Genomic DNA, 23755 nt, shown 5'->3' on the forward strand with positions numbered 1-23755 from the left:
AATCTCGGAACGTATAGGTAGCATGCTTTTGATAGATAATATTATAAGCAAAGAAATATTTCATATCTGTTTGTCATAGATATCTTATCCGGGAACAAAAGCTGTAGCACACACGGTGTGTAATTGAAAACGATTTTTTTTAAATCGATTTAGCTATTGTGGGAATTACTTCAGATAATTCAGGTATTCAACTGACAAAAAAAAAACAGAAAAATTGAATTTTATTTCAAAAAGTCTTGAGTTTAATCTTTTGTATTCAATTTTGTTTCATTAACACATGGAGAACATACTCCGGAACATAATAATGCTACATTATGAATTATAAGCATACTGGTTGTGCCGAATCCGAATTTTAGAATTGCGATAAGTAGGATTTTTATAACGAGGTGCATTAATATAAAAATAATCGGACATATTTTGAGCGTTTGTGTTGGCAACACTGATATTTTACATATAGTGTCAGATGTAGTGTTGCGACTATTAAAATCAATTGATTTTTTCAATTTGCTCAGATGAATTGTTGTAAAAACAAGTGGCCGAATCAAACAACTCTTAACTGTGATTTGCAATTTGAAGAATCTTAACCAGCAGCAATATTTTATCCCAATAAAAATATATTCTTTGATGGGTGATTTTATCATCATCATCATTATTCCGTTTTCATGAACGTTATATTCAACCATATGGTGAATAAGTGGTTATTGGTATTGGAGACATGCTACAAATGATCTTGAATAATTGGCTATTGATAATGCTAAATTCATCTCAATTAATAATAATAATAATATTTGACTTTATTCATCACAAGAGATAAAGGATATTTTATTTGTGTTTACATTAATTGAAGATAACCTTTTGACGAATGGGCGAAGTGTCAGCTGAAGCTGTTTTTCAACTCGAGCCTGAGAGTAAACAGATTTATCAAAAAAAATAAATCTATGAAAATAATGTACGTTTCCTAAGATACATAATTATTACAAAATTATTTATTTTGAAAATGAAAATAAATGACATGATGTTATCATTATCACCGGAAGAATTGCCAGATGTTACATTTCGTACTGCACGGAAGTATTTACAAACAAAAAAATATAACAATACTGACTATAGTATATTGGTCAAATATATTGAACATACATAGATACAGCAAGCGCCAAACGCGATGGCGAGCCCGCCCCTATGCGCACAAACATACAAATGCTCTGTATAGAGGCGTGTTTTTACTTGTCCCCCAATGCTGTTGGAGTTTGGCATTGTCTGAATAATTTGTGTTGTTTCTGAAAAAGTGTCATCGCCTAACAAAAAACCAGTCATCAAAAGTGTATCATTATATAACATGTTATTGAATTGTACTACTACCTATAATACTAAATAAAATATGAAAAAAAAATTTCAAAGAAGTCATGCTCCATTTGCTTCCCTAATTAAAACTAATTATAGGTACGACACTGGCCAGCAAGGGGCTCATGGTAATCCAATAGTAATTTAGTGTGATGCGATCGCTCGCCATCACGTTTGGCGCTTGCTATAGCTAGGTAGGTATTTAATACGAACTTGAAAAAATCATATATTTGTAGTAGCCGGTCCATTTAACAAGTGATACATCTAAAGTAGGCGGAGCCTCATTCTCCTTTTTTTTTGAAGTTATATAGAGAATAGTCCCAGAATGAATTAGGAAGTTAATATTCTTTTGAAGAGACGTAAAAGTAGCTTCGTGTAAATAGAGCAGTAGAGTGTTTAGGTACAAGAAGTAGATCGCATTTCCTGGTAGTCTCTTGATTTTGGCTACGCATTATTTTTAGCCTTTTGAATAGGTTCGTTGGATGACCAAAGCTTTGTAGATGATAGTGTGAAGATGAGATTTACGTATTTTTCGAGTTTGCGCTACCCGGAATCTTGGAAGTTGCCACTAATGTGATCAAATTTTCGAATTCCTTATGCAAATCGAATACAAGAATTCTAAATTCGTTGCAAACGAGTAGAATCAGCCTGAATTAGTGTGTAGAGTGATATGTAGCTGAAAAAGCTGCATATATTTCCGTGTCGCCACCATAGTGGTGGATTGTACAAGTTTCTACACTTTGGTATATGTGGGAATAGTAGGGGTCCGAGAATTGAACCTTGTGGAACTCTATTGGTCTGACATCAGTTATAGATGTGGGCCTTTCGAAAATTTGAGATTATCTTGTATCTTGCTTTAAATAAAGATGAAAATCAATACACCAACCTTTCCAAATTGCTTAAAGGCTTTTCTAAGAGTGCTATGTGCATGTCCCAATATATGACAATGGTGACAAACCTTGTTGCTTTCCGAAATAATTCTGAGAACTAATTTATATACGGAAGCGCAGAAGGGCAATATATTTTTATTACTTGTTTCTTGAAAATTATGACTTCGAATCCTGAGATTAAAGTCGTAATTTTCATGAAACAAATAATAAAAATATGGGGCCCTTTTGGGCTTCCCTATTCATACATCCATTTAACAAGTATAATATATACCATACGTTCTGTCTAAAGGTATTATACTTATTATTAGGTATGAATGGCCTTCAAGTAAGTGAAATTATGAAATTTAAAGATTAGGATGCTTCTAGTGAAAAAGTAGAACAATGAATAAAAAATAACGGAAAGTAGCATCTTTTTCTACTGAGAAGTAAGACATGAACAATAAAAAAAGTTGGATTTTTTATAATTTATGGAATTGGTTTCTCCGTGAATTGAAAATTGGGTATTTTTGAGGAACGAATAGTTTTTGGGATGAAGAAAGAATTCTCTGTCTGTGCTTCTCAGTAACTAGAAATACGTACGCATCACTTATATACCTGATTTTTCCTTAAGTCAGTGGAGGATCCTGGACAATCTTCAGGAGGGGTATTAGTTTAAGTTCATCAAGTCGAAATTCGTGTTAGCTCATTGGGTTTGAAATGAGATGTAGAAAAATGTATTATAATGATTTCACAATACAAAAAATTGCAATTGAATCGAAATAGGAATACAAAATAATTTTTTTATACATTTATATGACATTATATTCTTAAGTGTGTTTATATATTCGCTATTTGTATATATCGGAGAGAGGAAAAAAATGTTGGTTAAAACTCTTTGAAAAATCAATATAATTTTTTTGACAACGGAACTTTATTGCACGAAGTGTTCGAATAACACCGTAATTTATTCAAACTCTTGATCTGATATTCAATTATATAAACAAATTATAAATAATTGAGGTAGACTTCCGGAAGTTGATACTTTTTAAGGTATTCTAAAAACACTTTGTGTGATTTTTACAAGACAGTTTTACTAAAACGCAACACGTGTTTCGCCATACAATGGCGTGTCTTGATAACTTATTAGGACTCGCCCGAGGAAGCGAAACACGTGTTGCGTTTTTGTAAAACAGTCTAGTGAAAATCACACAATAAAGTGTTTTTAGAATATGTTAGTTATGGATTTTCATCAAGTATCGGCCGATTCCATCATATATGTTGAGAATTTTTTATTGTAAATTTCTTCCTTTTTCCGAATCTGTTATTTTTATTGTTTTTGAGTTATTAACGAAAAATTAAATGCCTAATTTATTCATCTTTATGTTCATACTAATTGCAGTTTTCTGTGTGCTGTGTAGGAAGTCGTTTTGACTACGTATTTTTTTTGTTCTTAAGTTTGCCCTTTTTACACTTACCTTTTTCATTACAATTTTTATATATTTCGGGAATACTTCTGAGTTTTATGTTGTTTTTTATAATGAGGTTTGTTTATTTAAAATTTAGTAAATGACATGATATTGAAGATGAAAATTTAAAAATATAAAGACAACCCATCAAAATTGTCATAAACGTAGATATTTTTCCATAACTGTACAAGGTCGACCATGACCTTTTAACGAATCCGAATCCCTCCGATTCCTCACAACTATCGGTTGTGAGGTACCAGGTACCGTTTTGCCCATTTTCATGTTCGTCTTGCCAGGTATAAGGAAGGGTCTCTTACAATTGGCACAGTTTCAATTTGTTCCTCTGTTGTAGGATTCACGTTTGCCAAATGTCTAAAGCAATGTATTAATTTCTTTGAAAAGTACCATTTAATATTGTCGTGCAATTGTTACTGGTTCCATACATTTCGAAAGTGAAATTTGTTACCTGTTTTGTGAGGCAATAACATAATTCTTGTTATTGCCTCACAAATAACATAATGCAATAACATAATTCTTGTTATTGCAAGTACATTTGTGCAAATCCATCTTGAAATAAAATGATTAATTCACAGGCATTAGGAAACACTTAACCTAGAATTAATCCCTATTCTACGAACAATTCCGTATCCAATATTGACAATAGACTTGCGATTTCATCCCTTTCCAGGAATGAATATATTATAAATAATACTGTAGCAAATTTTATTTTTCAAGAGACAAAGATGATAATGAAACTGTACATACGAGTTTATTTTCTTTTCCTTGGTATATAAATCTTCTTCTGGGAAAACCCGACATTTTCAAAAGATCAAGTGTATTGTTTTTGTAGTTCTGTTTTTATAATCTTTAAACCAACAACTTTAGCAGAGGTTATTATTTCCAAGTATCTTCAGATCAGAAAGTTACCTGCAAAGATAAGACAACAAAGGAACTAAGGAAACCACGTGTACCCTGCTGGTCTTCCAGAATGTAAATCATAAAATCTTCATGAATACATGACGATTCGGATTCGCTTAGTATATATCGGAAAATGCTAATATTAAAAGATGTATGATACTTGACTGTAGAACTGTATTTTTTAGTTATTGCAATTCCTAAACATTTCACAAAAAATATTGTCATCCACTTTCATGAATTAGAATATATATTGCAGTGGTAAAGTACAGTCGTCACAGTCACCGTAAAGTATTTTGTGGTTCCAGATCCCCTGGAAAAAACAACGAACTTTTTGAATATTAGTGGAGTTTTTTTCCAAACCCAACCATTATTTTAACACCTCGACACGTGTTTCGATCACCAAGCGACCTTCCTCTTGAAGATGATCACTTGGTGATCGAAACACGTGTCGAGATGTTGAAATAATGGTTTGGGGTTGGGAAAAACATTATTTTGACACCCCGGCACGTGTTTCGATCACCAAGTGACCTTCCTCTTGAAGATGATCACTTGGTGATCGAAACACGTGTCGAGATGTTGAAATAATGGTTTGGTGTTGGGGAAAACATTATTTTGACACCTCGACACGTGTTTCGATCACCAAGTGATCTTTCGCTTGAAAATGATCAGTTGGTGATCACAACACGTGTCGAGGTGTTGAAATAATGGTTTGGTGTTGGGAAAAAACCCCAATAATATTCATTACTACACCAAAGGTTCCAATCAGTGAATAAAAAAAACGAACTTTTTATTGAGACGTCAACCTTTCCCTATTGTCTCCGAGTTTCACATAACTTGGCAAACTAACTTCTACATTGGAAGACTACTGTATTGACCTAGGATTCTATCTAACTTCCTAGCTTCATCTATTTGAAGTCATCGTCAGGTGCCCCCACAGAAAAAAATCCACAGGTGTGAGATCAGGTGATCTTGCCGGTTACTCCACTGGACCCTGTTGGAATGATTCGTTGTAGAAACCATCAAGTAACAAGTACAAAATTGCATATTTTCCGATTTTCCAAGTTTCCAATACATGTTTTTGTGTCCATCCCGTGAAACGTCTAGATACGCACCCTATAAAATTCCAATTTTTTTTCCTTAGACAAAATAGTAAAAAATGACGAGTTACTGATAAACAGAACATTTTTCTTTGAGAAAAATATGGCGATTTTATGAAGTAAACTCTATAGGCCTGCCCTTTTGTACATATGTAAAAAGTTCTATAATATTTTTTTTATTAGGGAAGGTAAATAGTCCCAAAAAAATGTCAAAAAAACTAGGTATTTTTGTTGCTATCCCTATCAATATTCCTCAATAGTTGGAACGAACGCAAATGTTGAGTTTATTATTAAGTAAAACATTCAATACAAATTTTGAAAAAATCAGTGATAATGAAGGTGATACCATTCAAATAATGTCTTGCTCGACCCTATTGTCATTAAAACAAACAGGATGTACTTGGAGTCCACAATAAGTTACGGTTTGGATAAGAATTTCGTATCAAAATTTGACCCCCTTGAAACAAATTGATATAATCAAAATTATTGAACGTGTTCGTTTCTCAGTCGGAGGGGATAGTATTCTTTGGAAGTCCCTGTATGTTATGTTTAGATTCATTATTTAAAAAAATCTGGATAATGAACGTCGTCGACATCAGTACAACTGAAAATGTACAGAATTATTATTCCTCGATTGAATTTTTTTAAGTGTGCCTGAATTTTCTCAGTTTTCGAAAAAAAAAGCCCTATTTATAGAAAGTACCGTCTTCAAGACATCAATATTTACCTATGCAAATGAAGCATCTCGTGAATGATTGTATTTTAAATTGTTTTTTCTACTGTTACTTTGCATTGATGTTTCCTAGTAACTTTCGGTGTGACCAGTATTTTACGAGCAATTAAAATTTGACTATTTTATCCAAACCTAGAGAAATCACAGTTTTTTGAGTTGCTTTCCGATAAGTTCGTTCAACACTCAATGATCGTGTTAAATTTTCATAAAATTTTGTAACGATTTTAGATGTTAGTAGTGTACGAAAATGAGGTAGTCATAAATAATGTTTTAACGCTGATTCGGTTGTATGCACCAAAGCCGTAAAATGTCAGTTTGTGACAAAAATTCAGTTTACCTAGTAGTTTACACTAATTTTATGCAGGAGCCATAAAAAACCGTTGTGAAATTCAAATTGTTTGGGTATTTACAACGACTAACCAAGTGTAACCAAGTTATTTGAGAGGACCCTGTTTGGCTTTATAGCAGCTAGATTGCCACCCTTACCCTAATATAGGAGTACTACCCCAGTCGAATTAGGATTTGTCAAAAAAAATTAACTGGCAGTTTTTTTCTAGAATTCTTTGGGGGCAGTCTGAATTTAAGTTTCGGGGTACCAGATCCGAAAAATATCGATCCTACGGAAAAATTGATCCAAAATTGTAGGAAATTTGATTTTGAACAAGTTTGTTCATCTAGTTTTTCTAGTAAAATTGAAAATTAACGTGAGAATACAATTATACGATTTTACACCCCCCCTCCCTTTCTCGAATATAAATAAAAAATATCGATCTTACGAAAAATTTGAAAATGACCAAAATTGTAGGATATTGAATTTTATACACATTTTCCTCGAAAAATTGAAAATGTACGTGATAATACAATAAGATTTTACCCCCTAATTTTCCCGGGTATAAAGCGAAAAACATCGATCCTACGAAAAAATTTATAAGGACCAACATTCTAGGAAATTTAATTTTATACACATTTTTTCTCGAGAAATTGAAAATATACAATGATTTCATCTCCGTTTTTCGGGTATAAATCGAAAATTATCGATAAAAAAGAATTTATAGAAAATTTTATTATAAACAACTTTGTTCATTATAATATTTCTCGTAAAATTGAAAATAAAAGTGATACAATAAAAAGCTTTTACCTCCTCCTTTTCTCGGGCATAAATCGAAAAATATCTGTTCTACGAAAAAATTGATAAGGAGCAACATTGCAGGAAATTTGATTTTGAACAACTTTCTTCATCACACAATTTTTCTCGTAAAATTGAATAGACGAATTGTTCAAAAAAAACATTCGCCCCCTCTTTTCGGGTATAAATCGAAAAATATTGATCGTAGAAAAAATTGATGAGAATCAAATTGTAGGAAATTTAATTTTTGTAACTACCATTTTTCGTGTAGAATTGAAAATAAACGAGTTATTCAATGAACAAAAAATCAACCCTTAAATTCAAGATGGCGGATGGCGCAACGGGTAACCCGGGAACTTCAGACTGCGAGTGACCCCCTCCCTCCAAGAATTCCGAAAGAAAATTTCCAGTAAAAATGTTTGCAATATAATAGTCGAACGCAAGTCAATATTTTCATATATATATATATATATATATATATATATATATATATATATCATTTGAATAGATGTAGCTAAATTTACTAAAAATGTTGCCTTTAAATCAAAACAATTTCAATTTTCATTTGTTGTAGAATATGGTTGAATATTTATTGAATATTGTACTTGATAAACAGTTTAGATTTTTAACGTAGCAACAGTTCGTAAATAACTTGTTTTTCTTTTTTTATTTCTCAATCAAGATTAAGGAGGTAATAAATTGAAATTTGTTACTTTGATTATGTCTAATAGTCATTGTCAAATGAAAGGTCAAAGTGAAATATCTGAAATCTAATGTTTTTGAAATAACTGTTTGAAAATGAAAAGTGTAGAGTTGAAATGGCCTAATCTGTTGTGATCTTGACCTCGACCTTCACTTCGAAATGAAATGCCTTATAAAGGCAATAATTGTTGATATTGCATCAAATGATGTAATATCGCACCGTTATTGAGCTACTTCTACTTAAACGTACATTTGCATTTGTCCAACGGTAGTTTTAGGGCAGCGTAATTCAGCCTCGCCAGGGCGATCGACTTTTGAAAAGTTCATATATGAATTCGGCTAAATTATTTTAAAGCTTGCAACACTTTCTTATTTTGAATGCACTCTATTTTTATCCCAGATTCATATTTCACATCACATTTTATGTCTATTTCGTGTTACCTTCATACTGATTATCTCACACAGGCCACAATAAATCCTGGCGGGTTGCAGGGGAGCTGACATATCCTCGATATCATGTTTGAGTGCCAAATTGAGTAAAGTAATTTTTGATATATATATATATATATATATATATATATATATATATATATATATATATATATATATATACACACGGATATTTTTATAACATACTAAATATCATAAAAATAAATGCATGAAGTCGTTTAATTTCGATTAAATTGGTACACTCGACGACCCTGTAGATTTCTATGGGTTGAACAAAGCCTGCAAAAACGGTAACTAATCTTTTATCAAGTTTTTTTTTACAAACTGTAGGTTTTCGGCTAAATTGAATAATCTGAAAGTGTCGAGTTTGTACATTCTATGCAGTTCTTGCTCAGCAATTAAATTGGAAATATTGTGCTTTAACATGGAACACCATCACTTACCATTGGCTGAGATGAATAGAGCTGTAGGGCTTCTTCAAGGTGCCATGCGACAAAATGATGTAGCTCTTCGTTTGGGGGTCTCCCAAAGTGTTATCAGTCGATTGTGGCGGCGTTTCCGTGAAACTGGCAGACCAGCCGAACAACATCCAGGGCGAGGACGCGCTACAGCTGCAGTTCAAGACCGATTTTTTGTCTTAACCGCAAGAAGACAACCGACAATCACAGCACCTGAGTTGGTTAACGTGTTGCAGAAATCGACTGCATGAAGCAGATCTCCACAACAGAAGGCCACTTAGATGTCCACCTTTGTCGAGAGGCAATCGCGGTAGAAGATTAGAGTGGTGTCAAGAACATCAAAACTGGGATGCAAATGATTGGGCCACAGTTTTGTTTACAGACGAATCCAGATTTGGATTTCATCCAGATTCTCGTCGAGTAAGACTGTGGAGACGACCTGGAAATAATGAACGTTTGAGACACGTCCAGGAAGTCCACACATACAGAGGTGGTAATGCTATGGGGCGGAATCATGATCGGCGGCAGAACCGATCTCGTTTTTCCAAATCGCTCCCTCACAGCTCGACAGTACCTCGACACCATTCTTCTACCTATCGTCCGTCCGTTTGCTGGTGCTGTTGGTGAAAACTTCCACGTGATGTACGATAATGCTCGTCCACATGTCGCGCGTCTAGTGACTGACTGGCTCACCAACGAAGGAGTTGATGTATTGCCATGGCCAGCACAATCACCGGACCTGAATCCCATTGAGCATGTGTGGGACATGCTTCAACGAAGAATTACTCCGCATATGGGAAACATTCACACAACGTTTCAATTGAGAGAGCTTTTAATCGCTGAATGGGCAAATGTACCTCAACAAGACATTGACAATCTCATTTTGTCGATGCACGATAGATGTAGGGCCGTAATAAACCAGCGTGGAGGCCATACTTTGTACTGATTCAAATTTTTTTTGTATTATGATTTTTTTTCGGGGTGCCAAAGAAGAGCCATTTTTTTTTGTTTTGCTTATATGCGCACTCAATATTCCCATATTGGCGGTACTGACGATGCCCAATAGGCTGAAACAGCTGTCTACCGGTGGCTCTTGAATTGGAATCCGTATGAGAATGATCAAAAAGTACTATCTATTTATTTTTTGATTTTCGTGGAATTATTTTCCAACAGCTTGGCTGCATTAACCTTTCTAGATTAAAAGTGCTTCCCTACATAATAATCCCAGTTTACAATGACAATAATTATCGCTATTCGAAACTAATATCCGAGAATGGTGATTGTTTTTATGAGACCGTGTAATTTGTAAGAAACAGTGAAAGGAACAATGACAATAAATAGAAATAGTGGGTAACGATGTTCGGTGCCAGCCGAAGGCTTTATGGAATCCTTTAGCTTAATTAATTATTGAGCTTTTCTCTTCCTCCTCTGTAATTGCCTCCATGTCCTTTTATAATTCCTATAATTGAACTGTCACTGGAAGTCTCTGATTATCCACACCGGTAAAAACTTTTTCGGAACATTTTGTACCGAAATGCTTCAAAAAAAAATATTTACAATATTTGTACTCGACTATTAGTTGCTAAAGCTGATAAAATTTCAGCCCGATGAATTTTGTACTGTTTTTTTTGCGGCACATTGGTTTATTCGTTTACGAAAAAAAAATAGTCTTTTCTCTTTGTAAATTTCATACAATTTTTGTTCAATTATGGAAAAGTAGAAAGCCAGAAAGCTTTTTCTCAAAAACCCGAAAAATATTCCATTTTCGATTTGAGTTTTTTCTCAATCTATAATTTTTTATTTGTCATGAAATTTTCTACAAAAATGGTTTCATGCTTTTTTCTTGTAACACGAGACACCACTCGCTAGCGAGTGTCGCGGACTGAATGAAACAATTTGTCTACCTAGGAAACACGCTAAATAGACTGAAGTCTGCGCCAAGTCCGCGCAACAAACTCATTCAATTTTACACATAAAATGAACGTATTTGAGTTTACGTATCAATATCGCAATATTCAACTAATTTTCAATTTCAACACAGTATAATCTTTTGAATTTTGGAATCTTCTAAGCCTAAGCATTCCAGAATATCTATTTCCAAATATAATACGTCACAGTCATATTTGAACTCATTCTTGTCTGCTGGAAGATTTTTTTCAATTACACAATTGGGGATAACACTAACAAAATTACTAGATACTGTCCTCTCTTATTCTTTGAAAAAAAAGGTCGCCATGTTTGTCCAATATAAAGTTTGGGTCAAGAACCACAAGTCAGCTTACATATTTTTGATCTCGATGTCGGACAGAAATTGTTCAAAATGAATTAACTCAAATTATTCGTTCTGTAAGCCGTGTCCTAGTCCTTGAAAAAAACGCGTGATATTATTGGTTGGTTCACCAAAAAAGGACGATGTCCTATAACGCTTACTACCGTTTTTTAAACTTGGATATACTTGGTCAATAGCAAGCTTCCGTAGTTTTTTTTTTAATAATGGGGTCAATTATGTTCACCTCATAATTATTCATCATTTACTAGGTAGCAAAAGTCATTATAATCTTGATTATTACTGTATATGAGGAGGCACTGAACGTGTCTGGATAAGATATTGTACAGTGAAACACGTGTCGCGGTTTTGTAAATTGTTTGGTGAAAATATCACGTTAAAGTGTTAGATTAATACTCATGATCGAGTCATCATTGGCCAGAAAGACCTATGTCGATATTATCTGGGAATAGAAATGATATATTGATTCCTTTAATGTCTGTGAATTGCAAGGGGTGCAGCTGATTAGGGAGGCTTGGACAGCTGGTCTGGTCCATTCATAAATATACAGTCATATGGCAAACGTCCCCTGTAAAACGAACAAACCTTAAAGTATCCAACAACTGATAGCATCGATTTCCAGATTTTGGTTAAAACTATTATTTATTTGACATGTGAAAAGAAACAACCTTATCGATTGTAGTGAATACGTAAATTGATTCAGTTTTATATTATGTTATATGGAGAGGAAAATTCAATCAAAAATAACTTTGAAAAATTGAAACGTTACTCTTTCAAAGCTACTCTATATTGTGAGTTGATAACTTTTTACTAACTTTTTCGTTGTTTCAAAAAAACGAACCACGAAGAGTACACTCTGAGGTTGAGTTTGAAAAATGCTACTCCCTATTTAATATCTTCAAGATAAATGAAGTAAAATAATGCAGTAAAGAAAAGTAAGAGAATTTGTTGAAAATTTCAGTTTTTGAATTTTTTTCTTGAAAACTAATCAAACTTATCTTTTGTTTCTCGCTATATCAAGTTGTTTAACAATGATTCCATAAATGACGTCAAAATGCCAGCATTTTCAATATAATGGTCACATATTATGTTGTTATGTCATTAAAAAAATGTTATACTCTATGAACTAGTTTAAAAAATTGATGGTTCTTATTTGACATGTTTGATTTGGATTCATTTTCGATTAGTATCTAAATCTAAAATTAAAGAAAAAATCATATGATTTTACCATAGCCTGTCCAAAACCTGAACATATTTTATTATACATGCACTAATGAACGTTTATTATGCAATGGTATATTTAACATTAAGTTATATCCTGGGGACAGGCTACAGAAGTGATAAGGGTTTTCTCATTGCAGAAAACTCGTTAGAATAATATTTGATGTTACATTCTGTTTAAAATCTGTTTTTCCGTTAATCAGCTGTCGCCCCCATACGAACGACAACTCTCAGAAGTTGAGAAATTGGTGCGTTAAGGGATACATTTACGAAACAAAATATTGTGAGGCTTAATGGCATATATCAATCATTACAACATTATTTTACTCACCCACAAACATGCCTATGAAATTAAAAAAATATTCACAAAGTTATAATTATATTATCGAACAGGTAATCAAAATCGAATTTCTGAAAAGATATAACACATGCTAATTATAAAAAATTTACAGAGTGGGTAGGTATCTCACATTTTTATATAGTTTTTATATATAATTCCCAAAATAAAATATATGTGGTTATCTATATGAGTGGACTGTAACTGTTCACTGATGAACTGGAAGAAAAAGTCCTCTCAAAACAGCTATTTTCATATAAACATTGAATTACAAAGAGAAATACTTTTGAAATAAATACGGTCGGTAGCCAGGCGGTTCGACGTGGGTGCTTTGTTGACTGCCGTGTTGATCGGTGGTTCAAGCCCTACTCTGAACGATCGATTTTCACTTGCTATCGTCCAACCCGTGTTAGGAATCACACGTTAAAAGGTAAGACCTCGTTAATCCTTAGCGCGCACAAGTTTCGATTTCTGTGGGTTGTCGATCGTAGGGGTGCGACAGCTGGTTAACGGAAAAACATATTTTAAACAGATTCGTAATGGAATCGAATCAGATATCATTCACAGGATGCCTCCACATGTAAGTGAAATTGTACTTCTTTCATTAATTATATTGTGTAGAAATCCTGTGAATGATATCTGTTTCAATTTCATTACGAATTTTGGAATACAAACGGAACGGAAAAAAGTTTTACGTATATTCATCGTTCATATAAAAGTATTTCACAAGCATTTTTCTTTCGTGTAATTCAATGTCTATATGAAAATAGCTGTTTCGAAAGGGCTTTTTTTTCAGCTTGTTTCTGAAAGTTACTTCTTTGCATAATCTACACATCTTGGTGTAGAGTTAATTTTTGAAATTGATAGCATCCTTCCTTTCTTTGGAAGATTCTTGAAGATTTTGTATCAAGATGAAGAAGTAGAAAGCCAAACGTTTCTTTCCAAAAAATCTATTTATCTATTAATCTGTTGCATATTGAAACTTCGTGGTGAATGTAAAAAATAGGCAACTAAACTGCAATAATTATAGCCACTTCAATTCTTTAATAAAACAAACTTTATGGCACTACAATTTTTCGTCAGTGTTAAACTTAGGTAGTTAAACTTAGGTATTAGAATTCCTTGTTGACATGCCACCCTTAATAATATATTATGAAATCTCTCTTTCTTCTGTCAAGGTTATTACTTTTGATGAAATTTCCATACTTTCAACCGATTTTTTTTTTTGATGAGACACACTAGTATTAAGATAGAATTTATTCATATGATTCCTAATCTGATTAGAATTGTACATTTTGTAAATCTGCCTTTCAATTCAAATTCAGTTGGTTCATCTACGTTTTATAGTTGAATCTGATTGTATAAACAGTCGATTCCCCAATAAAATTCAATCAGAATTTCAATTAGATTCAGAAATTTGAACAAAGAAATCTTATGTATTACCAAGATGTAATTAATTAAAACAATAATTCAATGCAGTTTGATGCAGTGAATGCTAACAGGGTTTCCTAGAATTGAATGTAAACATTTTTATATATATATTTTTCAAATCTTTGAAAGAACTATTTGGAATGGTTCAGGTTCTCAAAATTATTTGTACATAAATTGTTGACATACTTTTTTGAAACATGATAGGAGTATCCACCGTTTATTAACTACATATGTCTTGGAAAGCAATCCCGTATCTTATCTTGTTTGATGGGGAACACCTGTTTTTGTCACTTTTGTAGGTATTTTTACTGTGAAGTAAAACTAGGGATAATAAAATATACGCAAGTGTTGACAGAAGTTACGTTAGTCATTTGAAAAGTATTTATCACAAACATGTTCTTCAAAATATTTACCAATTCCCAATTTTTTTTTCTTTGCAGAGAGAATTTAGCAAACGACACATACCTTTTGTCGCAAATGGACAATGACCAGTATGTGCCGATTTGGACAATAGCGAATTTCAATCAAGTAAAAAAGCTCTCCAAGGACATTAAGCTGATAACAGAAGTATTGCGTGAATCACCCAACGTTCAGGTAGACGAAGAAGGAATCAAAGTTCGTCCTAATCACAAACGGTGTATCGTCATATTGCGCGAAATTCCAGACACTACCCCAGTAGAGGATGTCAGGGTAAGATATTATTTGAAAGACATTTACGAATCTGCCTTGCATATAGAACATAAATTAAATAAAATAAATCATTGCGACACGACTGACGTAAATACTGAAATATTGCAATGAAATAATTTTAAAAACTTGTCTAATTAACAAAAACAAGACATGAATAAAAACAATGATGAACAAGAACAAGACAAAAAACCAATCAATGGTTCATTGTCAATCTAAATTAGGTTTTTGGGTCCCAATTCCTTGATTTGAATATTTCGGGTGGAAGGACTTCGGTCGATAGCCAGTTGAACAAAATTGTAATTTTGTTCAATAAATTACAATTATTATTATTATTAATGAATGAAAAAACCTATTGAGATGCCTGATATCAGTGTCTTTCTAAAGCTTCTATTGCTGCATTGGCAATCAGCAGTTGGTCACATAACTGTTGAAACTTCTGTTTTTCTGAAGGTCATAAATACATAGATGCATCAAGTTGGTTCACTTCAAATCCCAATATTTTCCAAACTTATCAACTGGTATATACCACCTCATTACTTATATCGCATGCATTTTATTTGAATGATACATTTCAATAAGCAAATTATTTCAGAACTTATTTTCTGGAGAGAATTGCCCCCGCGTAGTCTCTTGTGAGTTCGCTCACAATAGCAATTGGTATGTGACTTTTGAATCGGACGAAGACGCCCAAAAAGCCTATGGATATTTAAGGGAGGAGGTGAGAGAATTCCAAGGGAAGCCGATCATGGCCAGGATAAAAGCCAAACGGATGAATAGGGTGACTGTACCGCCTGTAAATGCAGTAAAAAACGGGTTCAGGGTTCCAACAGCATCTCCTACTGCTGTATACGATCCATCGGCCTTCCCTCCTGGTCAGCAGAGGTTCCTTTATGCAAACGGCACTCCGGGGCAACCTGTCCCCGCCTACAACCATGTTTTATATGTGAGTTTTCTTTGTTCAGATTTTTATGTTGTTGATACTGTGAATATGTGTTATGTGAGCAACAGTGATTTTTTTAAGAGAGAAAAGATATTGGTAACGCTCCACTAGAAAATCCAATGGAGGATTTGGTTTTCAGCAGAGTAACTTGAGTTCAAATGAAAAATTGATTGCTGAAACAAATATTTCATTTTTCTGCAAAATGATAGTATCTATGATGAGAATACTGAAAAACAGTATTTTTCCTTCTCACTGTCAAGTCAAAGGACACAGAACCTATCATCGCTCACTTCTTCATAATCACTATCAAATGATGTATTGTCTAGAGTCCAGATAACATTAGTTAAGAGTTATTTCTGAGCAAATTCCTCAAATTTAATCACTGTTCTTCCTTCCAAAATAATTACTACACATTTTTTTGTGATGTAGAGTGGATCTATTATGTCAAATGTTCAAATTTGTCAAGAATTGGTAGTTTACAGTTGCCAATTTTTTCACACAAAGAGCAACTTAATCTTCGTGTAAATAAGATACTAGTTGTGGTTGGTAAAATACTACCATTTTTTACCAAAATTAATTGAGAACAAGTCATTGTTACCCAACGACGTTACTGTGTTCATTTTTTTCTGATTCCAAAATTTCAAAACATAAATTATCAGAATTTGCATTAAAATTGTTTTCAAAAGACATTTTTAGATTTTGTAGGCACAAGTGCTTCTTCCTGCATATTAGCTGAAACCATTTTTTCTTGTTATATATTACTTTGGAATGTGACCACTTGTCCACAAACTATAAGTTGCAGAAACAACATTCATTTATTTAGTGCTAGAATAACATATTTGAGTAACAGTTTAAATAATATGCCCTGAATTGAAAGGGAACATGTCTTACAGTTCTGTAAAATGTTTAGTAAGACTTGAATACTTTTATCAAGGATTTTCATAGAGCATAATTCAACACATATTCCTTTCAATATATCAACGTCTCAGTGTATAATAATTGAATTCCAGTTTTCATTCCTGTATCTGTCATTTGACATATTTTATTTTCAACATTATACCTTTTCAATGTGTATAATATACGCCCTCTTTTAGAATTGCTTGTTGACAAATCCAAAAACCATTCAATTGTTCATATCACCTAAGAAATGTTGGCCTTTCAGGGTCCATAAAAATGAAACAATAGAACATATATCTCGATTATTGTTATTAATTGAGTCATTTTTCAATTCGCAATGCAAAACAGTATTGCAGTATCAAATATGATAGCGATAGCAACAAAGTTAAAACCTTGATACCAATGTATTTTTGAATCCTGATCAATCTTGCAGCAATTTATATTTAATCAACAATCTCTTACAGCCTCCTTACCCTCAGCAGCAGTACTTTACGTCATTACCTTGGGCTCCAGCTGCTGCAGGTTTTTTTGACCTGAGCAACGTGTTTAATGCTAACGGACTGTCTCCCCAAAACTTCAAACACTCCCATTATCGCACAAATCAAAACAGATCTCGCAAGCAATCGAGAGGTGCAGTACATAGTGGTGGCGACCAATCTTCACAGGGTTCCTCCCAAGGTGAGAAATTTGAAATTGTAATAGTCAAAACACGATTGTTTTCTTTTTTTCTTTTGAATCATCAGGTGGCAACGGAAACAGTGGAGGACAAGGCGGCTCTAGATCGTCAACTTCTCACCAAGGTAATCGTTCAAATTCTCCGCAAACAGCAAGTAACAAGTCCAGTTCCGCCAAAAGTTTGGAGGGGGCCATTCCGAAAAATAGCCACCCTCACATTTTAAATGATGATATTCACATAGCAAGCAACACTGTCCCGATGGGTGAGTTTTATTTATTTTTTTAATGACATTGTAAAGTTCGTTAGGGGACGTTCAAGTATTACGTAAGCACCATAGAGGGGCTGGGGGGCCTTTGGTTTGCTTATTTTTGATGACATTGGGGGCGAGTGAAGCCTAGATGGTGATTAAGTTAGCAGTAGTTATTTATTTTTTTACACATATGGCAACCCACACATTGTATATGTTTGAAAAATGCAACAATGTACATGAGCACGGAAGGGGGGGGTAAGAGCTTTGTTTACTATCGCTGACAAGATTGATGGGGGGTAAATAATTGTTATAAATATGCTTATGTAATACTTGAACAGCCCCTTATCAGTTAGATGAAAGAGATTCATGAATTGGATCATTTTATTACTTCTTGGGAAAATAAATCTTAATTACTATAATTTTAATCAAAAAAGAATTTTCCTTTTTAATTAATTAAAATTTCTTGAGACGGAAACATTTATAATTGAAAAATGATCACCCTCTTATTTTTAGTTAATTTTTGACAACCTTCGCAATGAAGTTTCAACAAGTTTTGTTCTCAGACTGTAGTCAATGTTTTTCAATTTCGTTATATAATGTGATACTTTTAAAAACTGTGATAATTGTCAGACATTATTTCCATATATAATGTTATACTGTTGCCATATTGAATTTGATGAAAATGGCTCCTACGCCGTCATTTTGAATGGAAATGGCCACATGTGTTATATTGTTGAGAAGAGAATTTTATATTCGATCAAAAATATATACAGAATCACACGTTAAAAGGTAAAACCTTGTTAATCCTCAGCGCACACAAGTTTCTACTTCTGATCTGGCTTTGATCTGTATCTTTCATATTTTTTTACCTCATAAACAATTGAATGGCAACTACTTACATGATTTCATTGTCACCTGTTCTAGCAAAATATAACTTTAACTGAGTTTTATGAATTTATTATTTTACGAAGAAGAGTTAGATCATTTCAATGATCTGCCAAATAGTATTGAAAATAATTTAAGTCTTGCTAATAGTATTGTCATTTCTTGAGATTGTTGAACTTTGTTCAAGCGTTTCTCAACATTTCAATTAAACAAAATTTTCTGAGCCTGACGTTTTTTTCTAGCCATACCGATTATGCATCCAGAAATGATGGATATGTACAGGTATATGCAAGTTCCTGTATCAACGAAAGATGTAGTCGCTCCCAGACACCGAAGGAAAAAGCGTGATGAAGAAAACGGTACAAATGGACAGTCAGTTCAAACACAGGCTAATGATACTGCCGGCACGAGAGATGCTCAGTTTGATTTGATGCAAGCTGCCTTTCCACCTCTACGAGGTAATTGAAATATGTTTTATCCAACTTATAATGAGAACATTTATCTTTCAAATAGGGCTTCTATTGAAAGTGTTAGAACTGAATCAAACGGAACAGTAAAAAAATTTTGTCAGCTGTTTTTTTTTTTTGAATAATTATGGTACATAAGTTTCTCGGTCTATAATAATCAGGCCTCAAAATATTACTCTCAGAAATTTAGTTGTACAATTCAACCGTGGAACACACTAGTACCATCATCAGAAGAAAAAAATCCTTAATAATACTACATAACATATTACTCTGCTATAACACAAGTGTTCTTACCTTTAAAGTATAGATAGAATAATTTACTTTTCTTGCCATTTCTGAAATTAAACTAAAAAATCTGAAATTGGTGAGGTGAACATTTTCTTGGAGGATAGTTTCATCACCTCTTGTGCAGAAGATAGTCATACTTCAGAAATCAAACAGGGAGTTCCTCAAGGATGCATACTTGAGCATTTACTTTTTTATATATGCTGACGGTTTGATGAAATACACAGTCACAAAAGTTTGGGTAATTGCATATGCAGATGATACAAACTTTCGTGCGACTGCACAAAATTCAGTATCTCATAAATGGTTCGTAAATTATTTTTATTATTATTTTCATCACCTATGTTTTTTCTTACAGGTGGTAGAGTAAATGGCCGTACGAATGTTACAAGACTGGATGCCGGTAGTCAAGCGACCCCAAAACAAGCGACCGTAGCTAATTCCGTTGCAGAAGCAACTCAGCCTTCTTTGCCCGAGTCCCCGCAGGGGCAAGGACTTTGGGGGGAGAATAGACTTTCCGACGTCGTCAAAGGAATGACAAAGCCCAAAAGAAATGGTAGCAGTAAGGGTTCCAGCAGCGGAGGAGATAACGACTCTCCTAGAGCTGTTTCCCCTCAGACTTATTCAAAGTGCAATCAGACGGTGAGGCAACCGTCGACAGATATGCCAGAACTCAGGGATGCTTCGACTGAGAGTGCAGACGCTCAGCTGAGCTCTGTTACGATGACGCCTCCTAGTTCTCCAGAAGAGTGAGTATATGATTGTTTGAATTTTATGTGGTAGCTTTTATCATTTAGCCCGATGGGTTCCGAAAGATAAGTAATATCTTATCAAATTGGTTAGACTCATTTCCAAAATATTAATACTATAAAAGCTAATGAATTTAGACCCATTGATACAATACCACCATTAGACAAGTTACTAGAACATACTGTTCTTAACAAGCTATTTAAATTTATTGATGACAATCGGAGTTTAGAGAAAACCATTCAGTGAACCAGTTCGAGATACACTTGTTGTTACTGTTCACTATTTCACACATTTGAACAATAGAAATATTTTTCAAACAAAAGTTTAGAAATATGTTTATTTGTCTAATAGAAAACGTAGAGAAAGATTTCATCTGAAACACATTTTCAGATGAAATCACTAATGTGTGTTCCTCAAGGTAGTGTTTTAGGTCCAATGCTTTTCATAATGTATCTAATTGATATCAATTTATTTGTGAACAAAGTTCCAAAAAATATATTTTTAAACGCTAGCGTGGTTATATAGTAAGCCTTTTATTTGCTGCTTCAATTCAATTAAGTACTTCATTTCCTTCAAGAGGAAGATTGAACTAGAAACTATCGCGAAGCTAACGCTATTAGCGATGATCACTTGGTGATCGAAACACGTGTCGAGGTGTTAAAAATAGCGATTTGGTGTTGGGAAAAAAACTCCAGTAATATTCATTACTACACCAAAGTTTCGAAGATATATATGTTATTTTTTTTTTTTTTTTTTTTTTTCTTTTTTTTTTCACCGTAGTGTGCGCTGGTCAGGCCCTATCCCCCGAAGCCCCGACACATTCGGGAGGGCGCGCCAGCATAATCAACCAATGACCACTCCCCACACCGTGGGGTAAGTGATCATTGGGTCCGAGAATCATGTGCCCTGAGCAAACGCAGTGAGCCAAGAATGACAGCCTTCTGCATCTGTGCGGCTAAGATTTCTGCCTTAGTGCGGCAAGCCGGTATGATTTTTAGATTCGAGAGTAGAGAAGACATCATTCCACCAAGGACTCCAACAATCAGAACGACCATCTTGACAGAGTGATCTGGATAGAGTCTGCGGAGTTCGAAGAGAAAATCTCGATATTTTATCCGTTTTTCCTCCTCTTTTCTGACGATATTCGTCTCGCCAGGAGCTGAAAACTCCACGACAAATATCGTTTTGGTCTGGTGGTCGAGAAGGACTACATCAGGCTTATTAGCTTGTATGAGCCTGAGGGTGGGGAACGAATAGTTCCAATAAATTCGGCACTTCTCGTTCCCCACAATGGATTCAATATCCCCCGGAGCGTAGGGCAACACCGGTGTCTCGTCAATACCGTAAGAGTGCCGTAGATGGTAATATAGCACTCTTAGGGCCGCGTTATGTCGATGGATATAGGCCGAGACCGCATATGCTGGACATGCTGATAGCAAGTGCAATAGGGTCTCGGGCGCCTCGCGGCAGGCCCTGCACCTTGTGTCAGGAACCTCTATACCCATCACGCGACTGCGGTAGACTAAGGTGTTGAAGACACCATCCTGGCAAGCCATGATGAACCCCTCAGTTTCCGACTATGTTATTATTATTATTATTATTATTATTATTATTATTATTAATTTTTTTTGTTTTTTTTTCTTAAGGTTAGTAACGGCTCTCCCCATCAAATGTACCATGGCAGACAAATCCACTAAAACAGATGATGTCCTACTCAATGGTGATTTGGACCTGCCCTGTCCTACCACTACAAACGCTGCCACTATGACTACAGTTGTGCCAACCGAAGCCCCGTCCCGTTCTGGGGCCATCGTGACCGCTACTTCCGGTACGAAGAATCAAGTATCAGTGCACAGACAAGATTCTAGATCAGAAGCATCTAAGAATGTGTCAATATCGCCTCCACCTGCTCAGGTAAGTGACACTGGATATGGAATTTTTTTATTTTGTTGATTGCGTGCTGTTGCAAGTCGCTGGGCTAGGAAAAGTAAATTTTCAAGTAACAAAAATACTCTCAAGTAATTCATTCTTTGCATAGAAGAACTGATAGAAAAAAATTCAATGCCCCAGCTATATGTTTGACTTCCCACCATATTCGTTAAGTGTTTTTTTTTTTGTTTCAACCAAGACTCTTCCCACAACTGACTACGTACAATTCCCTAATGGCATTGTGAACCTTTTTTTATAGTAACTGGGCAACCTTTTTTTCTAAACAAATTTCTTGCATGGAAACTGGTTTCGTTTGACCATATACCTATTGAAAGTCGTCTGCATAAAATTTTGCTCTGATAATAAATAAATTAATGACTCTGAATTGGTTATTAATGGTTTTTACATTATTATGTCCTCATATTCGATTCAGAAATGTTGAGTTTGACAGGTAAATAGTTAACCAATAAAAAGCGTGTCGCTTATATAATTCACAGCTGGTAGATTTACTAGCTTGCTTTCATAATGAAACTGATGATTGGTAAAGTATAAATACTCCAAAAAATGGCTCCCTTTGCGGTAAAAACAACTATTTAACAACAAATATAGCATTATAGTTATCATACAAGCTCTCTTTTCAGGATTCGTAAATTTGATAAACGTTTTAAATTATTGTTATGGTGTCTCGGTCATGGTTGCCAGATTGTTTTTTTTTTTTTTTTATTTTGAATGTGGAGAAGAAAATATAACTCCAGGCAGACCCTCTGAATTCATCAAGTTTCTATCATTGCCAATAGATATACTAAATGTTGAGATACTATCTAATCTCCCCTGAGAAAGAAATTATTAATAAAGATAGGTTGATACTGAGATATGTGATCAATAAAAAACATATTAGATTTTATTTTATTCATTTTTCATTCAAAACTTTCAGGACTTTTCTGGTAATCCACCTCGCATGAGCTACGCGCAAGTGGCTCAACATTTCAAGGAAGCAAATGCTCAAAAAGAAAAACAAGCCAAGGAAAAACAAATCGAGGCGCCAGCAGCCCCAGTTTCACAAACAAAACCAGCCCCACTGATAACAAATCACAATAATGGCAGCAATGTCGTTCGGGCTCAACCTGAACGTGAGAATAGAGATTCCAGAGGTGAGTAGTTAGGATACTACAAAATTACGAGGTTCTGCAGTGTTGTACTAATTGTTCCATTTTTATCTAAAAGATTGTTCATTCTGGCTCTTGTCAATTTTCTGTTAAACCTGAAAAACCTATAGAACTCGAGGAATCACATGTTTTTCAAAATTTCTGGAATATATCAGGACATTATCTATATGAGAGTGAGGATATTGACGATTTCGTCAATTTTTATGTCATATGCTAATTTTTTTTAATTTTCAAAAGTTGCAAAAGTGCCTGGCTTGTCATACATTTACATTGTATTCAAAATGGACAACAATTTACTCTACTGTATCAAATACCTCGCAATTGTCAGTATTGGCACTTGTTATATGTTTCCACGTCTTCATTTATAAAATAATTTTTTTCGAT

At 34.2% G+C, this 23755-nt stretch overlaps 1 protein-coding gene across 4 annotated transcripts in view; it reads left to right on the top strand.

Annotated features, from left to right (window-relative positions):
* Positions 1-23755, top strand: part of LOC111507505 (La-related protein 4B) — a 45772-nt gene that overhangs the window by 13609 nt on the left and 8408 nt on the right. For all 4 annotated transcript variants that reach the window (XM_074176942.1, XM_023162816.2, XM_074176943.1 and 1 more), the window contains exons 3-10: positions 14877-15126; positions 15719-16069; positions 17428-17641; positions 17707-17901; positions 19017-19232; positions 19885-20275; positions 21923-22190; positions 23140-23356. In XM_074176942.1, coding sequence (XP_074033043.1) covers positions 14877-15126; positions 15719-16069; positions 17428-17641; positions 17707-17901; positions 19017-19232; positions 19885-20275; positions 21923-22190; positions 23140-23356 — 2102 coding nt within the window. The remainder of the gene's footprint in view (positions 1-14876; positions 15127-15718; positions 16070-17427; positions 17642-17706; positions 17902-19016; positions 19233-19884; positions 20276-21922; positions 22191-23139; positions 23357-23755) is intronic.

Source organism: Leptinotarsa decemlineata, unplaced genomic scaffold (genome assembly GCF_025532065.1).
Source record: "Leptinotarsa decemlineata unplaced genomic scaffold, Ldec_3_MD MMD2_tig00002082_RagTag_RagTag, whole genome shotgun sequence".
NCBI lineage: Eukaryota > Metazoa > Arthropoda > Insecta > Coleoptera > Chrysomelidae > Leptinotarsa > Leptinotarsa decemlineata.